The following is a 15,702-nucleotide window of genomic DNA, read 5'->3' on the forward strand; positions in this document are numbered from 1 at the left end:
TCTACCAATAGCCACGGAGCTGCATCGTACAGCCCTAGCTTCCTCTGTTACGGTCCCGTCAGTCAGCCCGCTACAGACGGCAGTGGCTTATGGCCCCGGACAACGTTTGACTGGCGCGGGGATCGAGGCGAAAACAGCAACGATCACATCTCCTGCGGGTTGTTTGGCCCGTACTTGAACCTGGGCCGAGGGCTCCGTACAATGCTGCTCAATGGAGGTCCCGGCAGACCGGTGCGCTTGGCAGATTCCGCAGCAGAATGGCAACGCGTCCAACCACAGATGCGGTGCTCGTTTGCGTTGTATCCATGTCCACCCCCCGACTCTTCACGTCAAGTCCCCGGCACCATGTAAGCGGGCTACATGCGCTCTAGCCTAGGCACAAACGCGATAAGCGAGAGACATTCGCTCGACTATCTACGAAGCGTCTTGCTCACGGAGATTCATCGCTTGCTTGTACTCAAGTACTGGACTTTACGGCTCTTCCCCCTACGCATGCCTGAGCAGAGGCTTCCTTGCTCGCCAAGGCTCTCCACGGTCTATACTCGTACCAGCATCAATAGGATTTACCAGGATACCAACTGACGCCTCTGGACGTGACGTCTATTCATGGACGCTACCCCCCCTACTAGTCGCCTCCATCACATCAAGAAAACGATGGACATTGCCACACAATCAACCCTCACCCCGCCGAGGAGCCTTCGTCACCAGCAAATGCCCCCAGTCGTCTGCAGTAGCAGCACTCGGCCCACCCACAAAACTCTTTCAGCCCACCATTACACGAAATCTGTGCCCTGCTCAGCCCAGGGCCCCGGAAGAGGCGCCTCTGAAAGTCGACAGAACATGGAGCATGTCATTTGAGGATCCCAGTACCTAGGTATCTAAGCAAAAGCAAGAAAAGGAGTGCAAAACGACCCATTCGCTACCGCAACCCAATGAAAAGAAGAAGCAAAACGAAAATTTCCAACCAGACGCTCCTTCGTGAGACCCATCGCACCAGTTATACAGTGAAGTTCGGCCAAACTCATGACCTTCTAACCGACGCATAAAAAAACCGCTTTTTTTTTCTCATATGCCCAGCACCATGCCATGCTGAAAATGCAGAAAGACGATGGAAACGGCGACCCGGAATGACAGCGAACGACGTCCGTGGCTTAGGAAGCCTTCAAGGACAAAAGAAAAAAAACAAGGAAAAAACAATCTCTCTCCGCATGACCAGGGCCTGTTTCTCTTTCTTCCCGGTCTGCCATTTGCGCTGAGGGCGACCCAGTTCTTGCGTCGTGCCTAGCCTCTGATATCCGCTGGCGAGCCTTTTGACTTTGTGGCCGTGTCTACTGTAAGCTGACTTGGTTCCCCCTGCCATCATCACTGAAGGAGAAGAAAGGGTTAGCCACGAAGATGCCGCTTGTACCACGGTGGTTTCCTCCTTGCCAACTCTTCTCTATGTCTTGTATATCGATTTCTCGAAACCATTGTGGGGAAGGAAGGGGAAGGGGGGGCTTCTCTCATACCTGACCCAGCGAAAATTGCCTAAGCGCATGTTCGTTTTCCATTGCGCAGATTTGTTCCCTGACAGTTGCCATTTCGCCCTCCGTCCTCTCGATGGTAGCTGAGCGATTGCCTTCACTCCTCCAACGCTCCACGTCCTTGACCATCTTGTCGAGACGCCGCTGTTTCTTCTCTTTGTCGTGGCACAACTTGCAGACGTCCGCTTCGGGGATTGTGTGATAGACCAGCTTCAGCCCGCACGTCTCGCCCATTCGGTATTCCTTGTTGCACTGCTGGCGGAAGTGGCCCCAACGCCAGTAGCCGCAACTCCAACGAGTCTGTTCGAAGTAACACATGGTCACTCCGTCGAGGGGTGGCGTCGATCGAGTACAAAGACGAAGAGGAGAATGAGAGAGTAGCAGAGGATGGGGAGGATGAGGATAAAGGGGAGCGAGAGAACTGCATTGCGATTCAACAGCATCAGCAAATGGACATTGCCAGACAACGGGCCACGTTCTTCAAGCCCCGATCCCCCCTTGGGCACCACGAAGGCATTCCATCTTCCAGTTCCCAGCTTGGAAGAGGATGCTACCGAGATGTCCAAGATTGCTAAAGTCGGCACCTACAAAGAGACAAAGACGATCCGGAGGACGCAATTTCCAGACTAGCGCCGGAATCGTTCGATGCAGGGCACCCCGTTTAGTCTTGTCGGGGCTCGCTCGCTTGTAGATTCGGCTGACGAGGGTTGATGGCTTCAAACGTTGGAAATTGGAGGATCCTCTCGTCTTCTTTTGTTACTCGACGTCTTTCTATATCCAAGGCTTGGCTGGTAAGTCTGGCGGCTTCCTTGAATCTCGCCATTGGGGACAGCCAAGCTAACTTATACTCGCCTGGAAGTCTGATCAACTGCTGTTCCAGTCGACCCTCGTCCTTTTCCAATTTACCATACAGCGCCTTTACAACCCAATCCTCTCTCGGTGGGACTCTCCAGCGACCAACAAGCAGCCTCCCTCTACACGGGCCAACGAACTCCGTCATTATCGTCCTGCTTCCTGCGGGATAAAAAAAAAGATGCTTTGATACGTGGATTGGGTATCCGTACGTTTGCCCTATACCAATATGCCAGTTGCCCTACCTCTCCCACACACCCCCCTTTTCATTTTCGACCCAGTGGCACGCCCTTGCCTGCTGTGCAATGGCGTATCCCGTAGCACGTTCCTGGTTTCCCAAGTACGGGGGTGGGAGTGGAATTGTGCGTGTGCGGTGCATGTGTGTGTGCGTGTGTGTGTGCGTGTGTGTGTGTGCGTGTGGGGGGTTTGATGTGGAGGTAAGGTAGCCTCGATGCAGAACACCATCATGGGCTGGCTACATACATGCCATTCGCTTGCCTCCCCTTGCCTCACTTGCTGGCCTTTGCCCACTGATTCACTTACCTCATCACCTCATTACCAAATGCCGAACCGCTGCCAATTGGCGCGTCAACGACGCGATTACATGACTCCCGACTACAATACAGCCAATTGACCTCAGCCATCGCAACTCGCCGAGTGGGAGACCAACTCTTCTCAAGAATTCCCATGGCCCAAGTTCAATTCTTGGGCCGACACATGTGATTTGGCGTTCCCCATATCTCCTTTTTTCCATAACCTCTTCCCTCCTCCTCCACTTGGCCGCTTTTGGGAGGGGTGTTCCTCCGGTGGTGTGCTGTGCTCGTGAGCCTGCAGAGGAGCTTGCCACGTTGGTCCAGCCTCATAGGCTACCTGTAGAGAGGGAAATCCATCAGAGAGTCCCCGCGTTCTTTTGCTTCTTTCAACATGCTGTTGATGCTGCTACTCCGTACACAAACGTGTACCTGCGCATTTCGCTTTGCCAAAGCGCTCCGTGTAAAGCCCTGATACAGGGGGAGCAGCTTGTCCGCACACAGACCATCGGGGAAGGCGAGCAGACCAAACTCAATACCGAGATGACGCAGAGAAGGGGCATACCTGAAGATGCCCCTTCTACCACAGTAAGTCTGGGTGCTATTCATCACAGTTCTCTTCGTTCCTGCTTTGCCCGATTCCTTCTCGATTGGACCAAGACACTCCATTCCGTATCATCCCCTTCTCCTAGCCCTAGTCTCCCTCTGTTAACATTATCACTGCAGCACGCCGACACTTTGATACAACAAATGGAGCCCCTCGAATGCCCGCTCACGCATGTCACAACCAGAAAATACAAATGCTGTCCTCGCCACACAGAAAAGAGGACCTGAGTTTTTGGGGGCCCTTTGCTCTGCCATTTCCCTCTAGTATTCTTTTTCCTACCACAAGCAAGTAAGTGGGCGACTCGATCTGCGGCCACTGTGGGTCTTCTCTTATGGTTCGTCCCGAGGATGGACAAGTGTCATGGAACAGGGGGACGGATCCTGACCGCCTGGGTATGGGTTCCAGGTTGTCGATTTCGGTGTATGCTGGGGTCTTGGTTCGTTCGTCCCGCAAGTGGCCGGTAGTGTGGCCGTGGTGGCCATACCTGTAGTAGCGGGAAAACAGCCTGGGAGGGCACCAAAGCAAGCTCCGAGCTTGGAGTCGACGAAATCTTGACGGATAGCTGATGTGGATGTCGGCCGTCCCATGGGAGTACTTGGTACTACTACGAGTCCGTATGTGAGTGACTACGCTTGAATGGCATCTACAAAACACCAGGTTGCTCATTCAGCGCATGTACCATCTCTTCTTTCGGATAGTCTGAGTGTCTATCATCCAAAAAGGGGGAGGGCCATGTTCAGCCCTCCTGCCTCTAAGTGAACAAACAGCCGAAAACAGACGGGGGGACAAAAGGCAATGGAGCCACACTGGGTAACTACATGCTGGAACAAAAAGCTGATATGCTATTTTACTCGAAGGCCCACGGAACTCACTCGTACCTCTTCCATACTCTCACACTCTCTTTCTATGGTGTCGACGGGCTCCCCATTCGCGGTCATGCTGCTCGAGTCGGATGCGCCACGATATGAAGCTCTCAGAAGAACAGTTTGGACGTGCGGCCGGAAGCAGCAAAGACAGCAGGGTCCGTTGGTCACACAGCATCTGTGAATGCGGCTCTTAGAGGGATCCCCACCTGTCGCTCCCTCGAAGGCGTCTTCCTCACTCTCCATCTTACTCTAACGCGCCAAATGGGGTTGGACAAGATGCACGATGCGTTATTCGGGCTGGAGAGACTTGAACCGCGGCTACGCCTTCTTTGTCTGGGCAATTCTGACTGCTTCGAGGGACCTCCACCCGCGCGAAGAATGGAGCATCTCAAGGATATCAAGCTATTTTAAGGGACAACCGATTCTGCTGCAGCTGTTTAGCTTTCTTCTCCCCCTTTTCCACCTTGATAACGTCCTATTAGAACCGTACACGACGATGGCTTCTTTCTCTCAGTATGGGCATGCATGGGGGTGGTCTATGCATGCCTCACGACTCACATGAATATCCCGGATGCCCAAGAAGGGGCCATGATTGGCTCCATACTATCCACGCCGCAGCCTGGGTCCCTCTGATAAAGTCTACACGAAGACATGCGTACGTTTTGCTCTGCGATGATACTTTGCACGTCCTTTTGGCGTATGGACCGTCAGCACAGCAGAAGCTTGATAGCGGGGGCAAGAAGCCAGGAGAGCGAGCTTGTGTTCATCTGGCCAACGTGGCAACACTCCTCTGGACGCAAAGTAGCCCTGTTCCCTGGGGTGGCCATTTACAAATTGCATGGCAGACTGCATCAGCACTCATCTCAGGGTTTATGCTTAGGGGTATGGAGACTGACCCAGGTGGAAGGGGGGTGTTCGATCAACTCAAGTGGTCCTATGAGCTGGGTGGTCCTGCTAGCTGACCCCATCTATGTTAATGATGTGTGTACAGGGCAAAGTCCGCAAGGATATCACGAACGAATCCAAACCCCTGTCGCGGCTCTATTCTCCGGGGGGGATCTTTAATTGTGGATGTGGCGTTAAAGGGGGGGGGGAGTGCCAGAGGGCGGAGAAGGATGAGTTCGACAGCAGGCGCACGCACACAAACACACCGTTTCGGAACGAAATGAAAACGCCAAGGGCAGAACCCAAGGCCCCAGGGCAAGGCTTGGATTGGGAAGCACTGCGTCAATGAGCTGTGTGTGCGTGCGTGAATCGGACACAGGGGGGTTCGAGTCGCCAACTGGATCGGAAGGCATGTCACTGCTTCCCCGGCGAGACACACACGCCGATCAACAGGCCAGCTATCAGACCTGGGCTGAGCCTGAGACGGAACCGAGCCATGGTTCCTATTAACACGCTGTTAAATACGGAGCCCGTATGCTATACGCTGTACTCTGGGGCAAAGAGGGACGTTATGACGGGAAACTTGCCACGCATTCGACACTTGCGAAGCCGGTGCGACGCCAGAGGGCTCTGGACCAGGATTGTGGCGTTGATGGACGCAGGACCAGCGCCTATGGGCTGTACAGAGATGCCCAGCATGTGCAGATGGAGTTGCGAGTGAAGCTCGGACTGAATCGCCGATCATCCACAAGCTGCAATCATCCACAAAGCTGCAGGAGAGCGCCTGTTACAAGACGACTAGCGCAAACAACTCATATCAAGGGCAAGAGAACAAGGGCCAGGTCGTCTCTCATATGGAGCTCTCAGGAACACGAGTGGCCGGTGCAGCACGAGGCCGACATTAGCGGGCTGGAGCGATTCCGTCACCGGCGGCCTGCAAGCACACAGCGATGGGAGAAAATGGGGACAAATCTGTGTTCTCTAAGTGACGGTGAAGAAGAGGGACCATGAAACATGAAGCAAGGACGCGGGAGCCATCGAGGCCGTGGAGCTTCGGCCGGAGAAGCCGCAATGAGATGATGAGCTGGCCTTCTCCTTTGGGAACAGCCTGCATCTCCTATGGCGCTTTTTGTTTTTTCCATTTCTCATTTTTTTTATTCGTGTCTTGTCTTTGCAGAGAGCTGGATGTGCTGATGCTGGAGAGCTTTGACGTGGACGGATAAAAGAGAGCGGCCGAGGAGAGGGAATGGATCACGCTTCCCCGTTGTTGCATTGGGTACCAGGTTGGGCTCTCGGCATATCAAGAGGTGTGCGTCTTCACACATTCGGCTCAATCAGCACCGGGATTCTATGACATGAATCGAGAGGACCGAAAGGGAACCTGGAGGAAGGGAGAGGTAGAGGCATGGCGCGCCAGGCGCCGAAAGTGGCTTTGTCAGAAGACGAGGAAGAAATTAAATGATGCCAACCAATCTTGCATTTACGGCCGGCGCTCAGACTGGCCGGCCGTTTTAGGAGGCCAAGGTGGTAAGTTGAGGTAGGTTTTACCAGCGTTGAGGACGGGAACGGACATGGGTCGAGGTACGGTACACTTCCACGTATCTTTTCATTCCTTACATGCCATATCCTTGCCCCCATACGGGATACATGTATGAGTGACTTCGTGGGTTAACTACCAGGCTCGCACACACATACGCACACAGTGCTCGTTCGAACATGCCCGCACGCATACACAGGCGGTTGCCAAACGCACACACATGGCGTAACGAGGCGCCAAGCCAGTCAAGGTGGAACCAACACCCCTGGATAGAGCGAGTTGTTGGTGCCCCTCGCCACGGGCCGTGATCTGGATCATGCCGGCCCGTTCCGCCTTGGACGTGCTGGATGAGGTGATGATACAGGTGAGAGACTAAGTCAGGAGAGTCTCTGAGGAGGATGGAGGATGAACGGCTGGATCGTGGTATCTGAAGCAACCTTGAAGGGCTGTTCACCACAAGGCTTCTGGCGATGAATTCTGCATTCCGGTGAGGCTGAGCGAGGTCTCGAGGGTGGCCGGTCTAGGCCGCCGTTTGGGGCCGTGCTAGACGGGTGACAAGGGTCCGTGGTCCGACGCCAAAAAAGGGAAAAGGGAAAGAAGAGAGAAAGGAGGGAGAAGAAGAGGAAGAAAAGACGAGCAATGGCTGGGTCTCGTTTGACACCAATCGATAACCGCCCGTCTAGACAAGAGGGATGGGGAATAGCGGTTGAAGCCGGCCGTGTAAGAGGCCCAGCGAGCGAAGCAGCTCACTTACATACAGTGATGAGCTGATGTGCGAAGGAGCACGTTCACTTGCATCATTTCACACACCAACCGCTTGATTGACCGACCCCTTTGCGGGACCCCCTCCCCCCTGAGAGCACATGAAAAAGAAAGGCCCAAATTCCGGGGGCCCGCGACTCGTCGAAAATGATGTACATGATCAAGGTACGTACGATCACATTTGGACGAACCAAATCCCTTGGCTGGGGAAAGACATGGGGGGTATTTGCTGCGAATCACGGCTCACACAGATGCTGCGCAGGAAATCGGTCGGTTGACTGCGGACTGCGGACTAGGGGGCCGGGCCATTGGGTAGATCGAGGAGTCGGGCCAATGAAAGGGGCGGATCTTGGATTCTGTCGGTGAGACACCACGCACGGTGAAGCTTTTTCCGGGCGGCAAGGACTCAGTTTATGTTTCTTGCTGACGGGGTGTGAGTGTATAGGGCTGTTCATGTCAAGCCTATTACTGGAAGTGCAGATGAACGAATCGTCTTCCGGTGTACGAATGGACGGTGGGATGAGAGATCATTTGCTCGAAGTTATGTCGGTGCCTGCATTTGGACGGGGTGGTGAAGGCGGACGAACGCCTCCATCCTGCCCAATGAGCTTCAGGGGGGTGTGAACCTTGCCCCCCTTTGTGCAGTCGCAATTCTCAAAGGTGCGTTTGGTATGCGATGGAGGGTCTTTGCTTGTTGGCAACTCAGGACCAAACCATAACCTTACTTTGTGTCTTCATTTACAGCTAGCAGGAGGACCGAGCTCGCCAGACTTTGCTTGTGTGGTTTCCGTATCTGAGGCCCTTGGAGGAGATGGCCCTGGGTCCCATCAGACGGGTGTGCAACGAATGGCTAACACAACACACGCACAGGGTGTTCGCGCTAACGCCGGCCAGACACTTAAGCCCAGCGGATCTGAGGCTCCGCCTTGCCGGAGGCTCGAAGGGAGACGGGCTGCTGCTAGCTTCTGCTGCTACGGGGGACGAAGGGCCGGAGTGTCCACGGCAGGCAAGGGATCCCTTGCTTTGACATCAGCCGGCCGGCGCCTGACCAGATTGATTGGACTCGGCTGGTGGAGCCGGGCCTTTTGGAGAATGAACTCTTTGCGGAGCAGAAGGATGTCTTCTGGGCCATTGACATCGAAAGAGATGATGAATCACGAGGTGAGTGCTTGTAGGGCTCGACGCCCAGCTTGTCAGTGTGCTTGGACCGCGGTGGCCAGCGCATCAATTGCTCTCATGCAAGTGAGAAGGCGGCGAAGGTTGATGATGTCTTTTAACGACTAAAACGGGACAAGACCTACGGAGGCATCGTCAATTTCGGAATCGTCAAGACGGGGATACTGCAGGTTGCTCCATTCGTCATCCCCTTTTCCCTTGTTTAGGGCTTTGCAAGTGAGTTGGCAGGCAACGGTCAACACGGCATGCTGTACCGTTCCCAGCTAGCCTTGCCAGCAAAGCAGCCCGTCATCCATATTCGGATGCCTGCCATTAGCTTGCGCCCCCGGCCTCTGGAGATCAGCCGCTGTCCTGTCGAGAGACTACGGTAGCCGAGGCGAAGCGACGATGGGAAGTCGATGACCTCGTGGGCGCCTGATGAGAAGCCGGAGAATTGAAGCCCAATGAGATCGACCAGGGTCAGGATAGACGAGGGGCATTGGAGACTCTTGGCTACGGATATACGAAGTAATATACACACACAACAACTTGACCATGGGCAAATCGTTTCGCACACTAATACCTAGCCTGATCTGTGGCTGAGACGAACCTCTATCGGCCGAACGCTTCATCGTCCGATCACACCAGCTCACCGAGCTGTCAAATCGCAATGATATTAGAGCACCGATACGTGAGCAGTCTCATTCAGGCGAACCGATGAGGCAACCAGGGGGGAAGGTAAATGCAGACAGGGAGGCGGCACGTGTGCGCGGCATGGCATTGCAGGCGCATACATAAGTGGCATGTGTGTGATGTGATGCTACTCCGTCAGTCGAGGCGCTAAACACGAAGGCGGACAGAGGGCTGCAACAAAATGGAGGCTCACATGGCATGTCACGGCACGAGGGCCAGAGGCTGCTTGATGTGGTGGCCGGAGAGGGTGCGGACTTGTGACGAGGGCTGGGGATGGCTGCATAGGAGGCCGAGCTACTGCTTGTACAAGTAGGTATGAGGCTGGAAACGGCGCCGTCTTTGGCAGACGTGTGGTGTCTCTTCGGTCCTCGGCTGTTGGCTGCGTCACCACGTCATGGGAGGGGGCTGAAGGGAAACCGGGGCGGCGCGGAGACGCGGACGATGGAGACGGACGGCGAACGGAGATGAAAGAAAGTGTCGTGAGTCGAGAGTTGCTGTTGTTCAGCTCTCTAATCCCCTTTGCTTTTTTGCAATTGGTTAAGCGGTATGAAAGGGTATGTACTGACATTTGATACAGGAGTTCTATGCTTGGTGGGCACAGCAACGATTGACGACTTCGGCAACCGGCAGGTTCTTTTACAGCAACAAACGACTTGTTTACCGCTGGGATGTTGACTTACACGGGCTCCATCCAACAGCCTAAGGTAGTGCTCAGCGATGACGGCGCCAAATGTGACGGCGGCGGTTTGCAGGGATCTTGCTGTACCGTACCCTGTTCGTCACAGCCGGAGCTTGTATCTACTTGTCTCTACGATTTGCGAGAGGCTGTCATCTGGTATTCGCTGTCACGAGGATATGTCGACTATTGTCTCTATTTCTGAATGCATACCTTATGTGGCGTCCGATTCGAAACTACATGAAGGCGGGACGAAATCGGTGTAAGTGGCCGTTTGATGGCCAAATGCGAGGACGACGCCTTTTCAGCTCTGCTTCTACTGCTACAACTGCTGTGTCATTTTCTTCTTATACTACCCCTTTCACATCTACAACAGTCAGTCAGCTCAGTCGTCTCGACAGAGGAGCTGCTCACATGTTTCGATGGAGCAACGTCGTGCTGCGAAATAGGTAGAGACTCTGAGGCCACCTCTGGCTAAAGTACTTCACCAGGAGTGATGCCTTCGAGTACCGGTACGTTCCTTCAGTACCTCCGTCCAGCGAACCGCCAGACGATGCGCTAAAACAGGTGGCACAGACGGCCCTAAACGGAGCGCAGCCGCACTTATCGCGAACCCCACTGATCGATGCTGGGGACCCCCGGCCATCGCAGGCGCGTAACATGTCAAGTAGCGGATACGTCGAGGCCGCCTCGATCTCAGGTACCTGTACTGTGCCATGTACACTGCGCACGATGTATATGCACTGTATTGACGCAATCGCCTCCGCACTCCCAACTCCAACTCATCAGTCAGCTGCAGGATGGCAGAAACAGTTACACACAGGACAACCGATAGACTACATTCTGCCATCGGTTGACGATCCGATATTGCGGCTGAGAGGTGAAATGCGAAGCCTCGGGCTAGGATTCTGTGAGTGACTGTTGACTTGAAGCTGCCAGGCGCTGAAGATGCGTGTACCTGTACTAAGAAAAATACTTGAAAAGTGACTTGCGCAATCCCGAGAGGCACCAGCCTCGGCTGTACGACTCCTGTCGCCCGTTCGTTCCTGCTGCGACTCTCGAGTCTTTGGCCTCAATAAACTCGTGCCTGAGGTACTGCCATCAACTGCCTGCCTTCCTTGACCACGATCTTCTCTTCTGCCCTTCATCCCTCTCCTCATCGCCATCACCACCTCCTCCTGCTTCTCCTGTCCAGCTCTCTTCACCCGCCTCTCCCGCATTCCTCCGCAGCGATTCTTCTCCCCCCCCCCCGGCTTTGGGCCTCAATTTCGGGTCCGACGCCTGTCGTAACTTTCGTCATCTCGCAGAAAGACACGCGCACACGCACAAGCATAGATGGGCACGAGCAAACGCAGACGCGCAGAAGCAGACGCAGGCTCAGACGCAGACGCAGTATCTGACAGACAACAGGCAAAGCGAAGCAGCAGACAGACAACGCTGTTGTCTCTGCAGCATCTCTGCAGCGTCTAGAGAGACACTGCAGCAACACAGCGCCGCTGTCCACTGGCTGCTTACCAGCAGAACCGACGGCGGCAGCAGCAGCAGCAACAGAAGCACAAGCAGCAGCAGCAGCAACTAAAGAAGGAACAAGAAGCGATGCCAGCATCAGCATCTGTGGCTCGACCTCATCTGCGCTGACTTCGTCGTTTCCGTTCCATCACGAGCGCTCTCTGGTTCAGAAACCCCTGCAGGCCGCTGCCCTGGCTCGTATCGCTACTCGGCCCAGCATCGGTTTTACTGTACTGTGTAGGTACAACATACCGCGGCTCGACTTGGACACACAGGCAGCCTCGTCTCAACATCTGTGAGCGCTACTCGTACTCGGTACACACGTCTCTGCGAAGGACCAAAGCCACTTCATCAACTGGAGCCATGCCAGAGTATATGGCCTCGTCTCATGCCTCACAGGGATCGTGGTCCAGATAGGATACCACTGCGATTGCCACTACCTTTGACTCTCTCCACTTTCGCTACTGTCCCCTCCATCCTGTCTCGTCTGTGTCTTGTAGCATTCGAGATACTACCACCTACTACTACGACTCCTGCTAGATACTACTTCATACGCCTAGCGAGGAATCCCTACTCGAGGAGAGAGAAGAACAGAAGAACAGCAGAGACAACAAGGGACAGCAAGACCTTTGGTGAAACATTGAAACGTGTGAATTCCCTCCCTTGCCCGAAAGTTTTCAACGTCTTTCCCCTCCACTGACCCCAGCTGCGACGTGCCACTTGCACATGCTGTTCTGGTCGAACTCTTGTCATCTGCAACCGTGTTCTTGTCACTTTGCACTGCATCAAGTGGTGAGAAAAGGACAGGCCAATACCGAGACGACGCCCCGTGGGTATCGATGAATGAACCAATCGAAGCGGACAGACCGGGCAATCGGGCAGCAGACACGCCAGCGAAGAGGCGAAGAGGCGGAACAGCTCCCTTGAAACCATTTGCCGAGTGATTCGCCCATGTTGATGTGATTCTTGGCTGGCCTATCGCCGTTGACCGGCTCCCTGATCTTCGCTTGAGAAGCCTACCTACATTTGCTCATTGACATATACACGCATACACAGTTACTACTGCATGCAGTACTTGCATACATACACGCATCCTCCATACCTACGTCTGGATAGCCTCTGTTATTACATACTTTCTCCATTCCTGGCTCTTGTTGACCCTAGCCAGACGCCACGCAACCGATTCGGACACGGCAAAGGCAACACAAGAGGCGTGTCTTTTTTGCCATCGCTGCAGCTCTTCGCCGCTATCCAACATCCAGACCTCCAGATAGCCGCAGCCATGGCCAGCTCAACCGCCCCGGAGACCCATCAAGCGGCCCAGGCCCAACTCATCTCGGGACCATCGACCCCTGGCGACGCCGGCGTGGGTGGTGCCAGCTCTGCAAGCGCCACTGTCGTACCAGCATCTCCCACAGACACTACGAGCACTCCCGATCGCTGTCAAGCCGCCACATCTGCCGGTGGATCTCAAGACGTGTTCTCGTCACTATCCGAGCTTTCATCCGCTCTCTCTGGCTTCAGTAGCGTCTCGTCACCGCCTCGTCTGGATACTCTGCCAAGCGAGGTCTTGGCTCTCGTTGCAAGCTTTCTCGACGTGGATGACTTGTTGCGTATCTCTCGTGTAAGTGCTTTTGCCATGCCGTGTCGTACTGACTGAGTGACCCTGGAGCCTTGGCTACATGGATGCTTTTATCAGACAAAGTCAGGGAGGGAGGGAGGAAGATGGAAAAGGCAAAGAAGAGAGATAGGAGCGCACGCCGGTCCCAACATGTCGTCCCCCTGTCGTTGCCGTCATCCGGCACTTTGTTGGGGATGCTTCCTTTTGCTGACTAGCCGCCTGTATAGACGTGCCGTCGCCTTCGCAACATCTCCATTGACCCAGTGATCCATCACTACCGCCTCCGCAATGCTCGATTCCTTCTGGCTTCCTATCTCAGCTCTCCGTGTCGGCCCTCGCGCAACGATCTGATGTCCCGATCTATCTTCTTGACCCAAAACACCATCATCTCGCGCCGGCTGGCACAGTCCCTCATCTCTATCCGCCTCTCCCGCCGTCTTGCCTCGCGGCTTTCCGCCAGCGACCTCGTCCAGCGCTGCGTGCTGCCCCAGGAATGTGTTCCCGGCATGGTCCCTGTACACGTTGCGCCAGGCTTGGTGGCTAAGCGGAAGACGGTTGAGAAGGAGCGCATCAAGGACGGCTTGAGGCGGTGGATTTCCGCATCGTGGAAGAACCGGGTCCATGAGCGGGCAGAAGACGCGCGCAGGTCGGACGAGATTCGCGGCGTCGGCCGTGTCTGGAAGCTGCGACGTTTCTGGGAGAGGATGAGCCGTGGTGAGATGCCAGTTCACGGAGGCAGAGCATGGTGATTCTTCCTTTGATGTCATGATGATTACGCAGATTGGACGGGGCGTTTCTGGACTTGTTTTTTTCTTTTCTTTAGAGCGGTTCCTGGCATCTTTGTTCGTATATACCCGGTGATTTCAGTCTCCTCTGCTCTGGATCAAACGAGCTCATCTCAATACAACTCATTGAAACCGTCATTGAAGAGGTGATGTAGCAGAACATAAGCAGGCTATTTGTATTTGATCGTTCGTACACCTTGGACATGTTTTCCATTACCAATGCATTATTTGCACAATATATCTCCGATAACGATCGTGTCGGCCTATGAAAGCAGAGGCTCCCATCTATTCAGTGTACGCCAGATCCATCCTTTGATTTTCCATATGCAACACATAAATCATGAGGTAGTAAGCAGAAAACGGCGAGGAGAAATGAACATCAGTTAATGCATCCATGTCGCCGTGGCCTCCCTTCTTGCCATTGGCTTCCTCTACCGCCCGGTGCGGAACCGGAAGCCGTCCCAGTCGTCTTCCTCATCATCGTCTTCATCATCTTCTTCGTCATTGTTTTCGGCTTCGGCTTCATTAACATCAACCGCCGTGATGGCGTTCTCTTTTCCTTCTCCCTGGGCGTCAGAAGACGGCCTCTTCTTCGTCGCCTGCAGAGGAGCAACATCATCACCATCCGCCTGATCCTGACCGATCGTCTCCCCCCTCTTCCGCTTCAACGCCTCCCTCTTCTCCTTCAACCGCTGCACCCGCGCCTCGAGCTCCTGCATCTCCTCAAACTCCTCCTCCAGCGCACGCGTGGCCTCCTCCCGCTCGTCCTCAATGTCCGCATCTGCCTTTGCCTTGCGAGATTCAGGGTTCTGCAGGCCTGCTGCCTCTTGCTCGGCGGCGGCGGCGGCGGCAGCTTCCTCGGCGGTCATGGCGGGACGGGAGATGACGGCGTCGGCGTCGTAAGGGGCGGTTTCGGCGGCGATGTCGGCTTCGAAGGCGGCCCATTCGTCTTCGTCGATTTGTTGTTGGGTTTGAGATGTAGATGCTGAGGGCTGCGGTTCCGGTTGTGGTTGCGGTTGTTGTTGTGGTGGTGGTGCTTCTTGTTGTATGCTCATGGAGGAGGAGGATGCCGGAGTTGCCAGACTGCTAGCCTGGCGGGAGGGAAGAGAAGTTGCCAGCTTCGTCGTCGTCTTTGCTGCCGAACTGCCAGAGTGTTGGGAGTCGGCGGGCGTTGTCGACCGTGAGGGCATCTGGACCTGGACGCCCTGCGAGGGCCCTTGTGGTGGCTTCCTGCGGCCGTTGTCGGGTGATGCGTGTCTGCTTCGTTTCCTCCGGACCTCGTCTTCGTCGTCGTCCATGTCTTTATCTGTGTCATGCTCGTCTGCGGCCGTGGCGGCTACAAGGTCGAGTTTCCGTTTGTGGGTGGCCGAGGGGGTATCTGCTCTCTGATCTCGGCCTTCACCATCGTCGTCCAACCCCTCGCTCTGCTCCTGGTCGTTGACCTCTTCGTCGCTTCCTCTGTAATCTCCATTGGCATTGGCGTTGGCATTGGCATTGTTGGCCTCTGAAATGGCAGACAGGCGCTTCTTGTGCTTGTCGCTGGTGAGATGGGCGTCCCAGTGGGATTCGGCGCGGATCTGGTCGCGGCAGAGGGTGCAGAGCAGCTTGCCGGTGTCTGAATATGTGGCGTATGGATGGGTGATGCGACGAGCTGCTCGCTGCTGCCGGAGGAGAGCCCGGACGTCTGCCATGGTGGAGATG

At 54.9% G+C, this 15,702-nt stretch overlaps 3 protein-coding genes across 3 annotated transcripts; 1 reads left to right on the plus strand and 2 right to left on the minus strand.

Moving 5' to 3' along the window:
- Positions 1–1,502: 1,502 nt before the first annotated feature.
- On the minus strand, positions 1,503–1,841 carry BBK36DRAFT_1120818 (hypothetical protein; the record flags this gene model as incomplete). The annotated part of the gene is made up of 1 exon (XM_024890745.1): positions 1,503–1,841. The coding sequence occupies one exon, from the start codon at positions 1,839–1,841 to the stop codon at positions 1,503–1,505; it is 339 nt and encodes a 112-aa protein (XP_024748856.1).
- An 11,036-nt stretch (positions 1,842–12,877) lies between these two features.
- BBK36DRAFT_1120663 (hypothetical protein) lies at positions 12,878–13,965 on the plus strand (the record flags this gene model as incomplete). The annotated part of the gene is made up of 2 exons (XM_024890724.1): positions 12,878–13,219; positions 13,444–13,965. 2 exons carry the CDS (start codon positions 12,878–12,880, stop codon positions 13,963–13,965), a joined length of 864 nt encoding a protein of 287 aa, XP_024748857.1.
- A 455-nt stretch (positions 13,966–14,420) lies between these two features.
- On the minus strand, positions 14,421–15,692 carry BBK36DRAFT_1202002 (hypothetical protein; the record flags this gene model as incomplete). Its single annotated transcript, XM_024897194.1, has 4 exons — positions 14,421–14,560; positions 14,642–15,087; positions 15,146–15,231; positions 15,279–15,692. The coding sequence occupies 4 exons, from the start codon at positions 15,690–15,692 to the stop codon at positions 14,433–14,435; spliced, it is 1,074 nt and encodes a 357-aa protein (XP_024748858.1). The 3' UTR covers positions 14,421–14,432.
- Between the last annotated feature and the right edge of the window lie 10 nt (positions 15,693–15,702).

This window comes from Trichoderma citrinoviride (assembly GCF_003025115.1).
Source record: "Trichoderma citrinoviride strain TUCIM 6016 unplaced genomic scaffold BBK36scaffold_8, whole genome shotgun sequence".
Classification (NCBI taxonomy): Eukaryota; Fungi; Ascomycota; class Sordariomycetes; order Hypocreales; family Hypocreaceae; genus Trichoderma; species Trichoderma citrinoviride.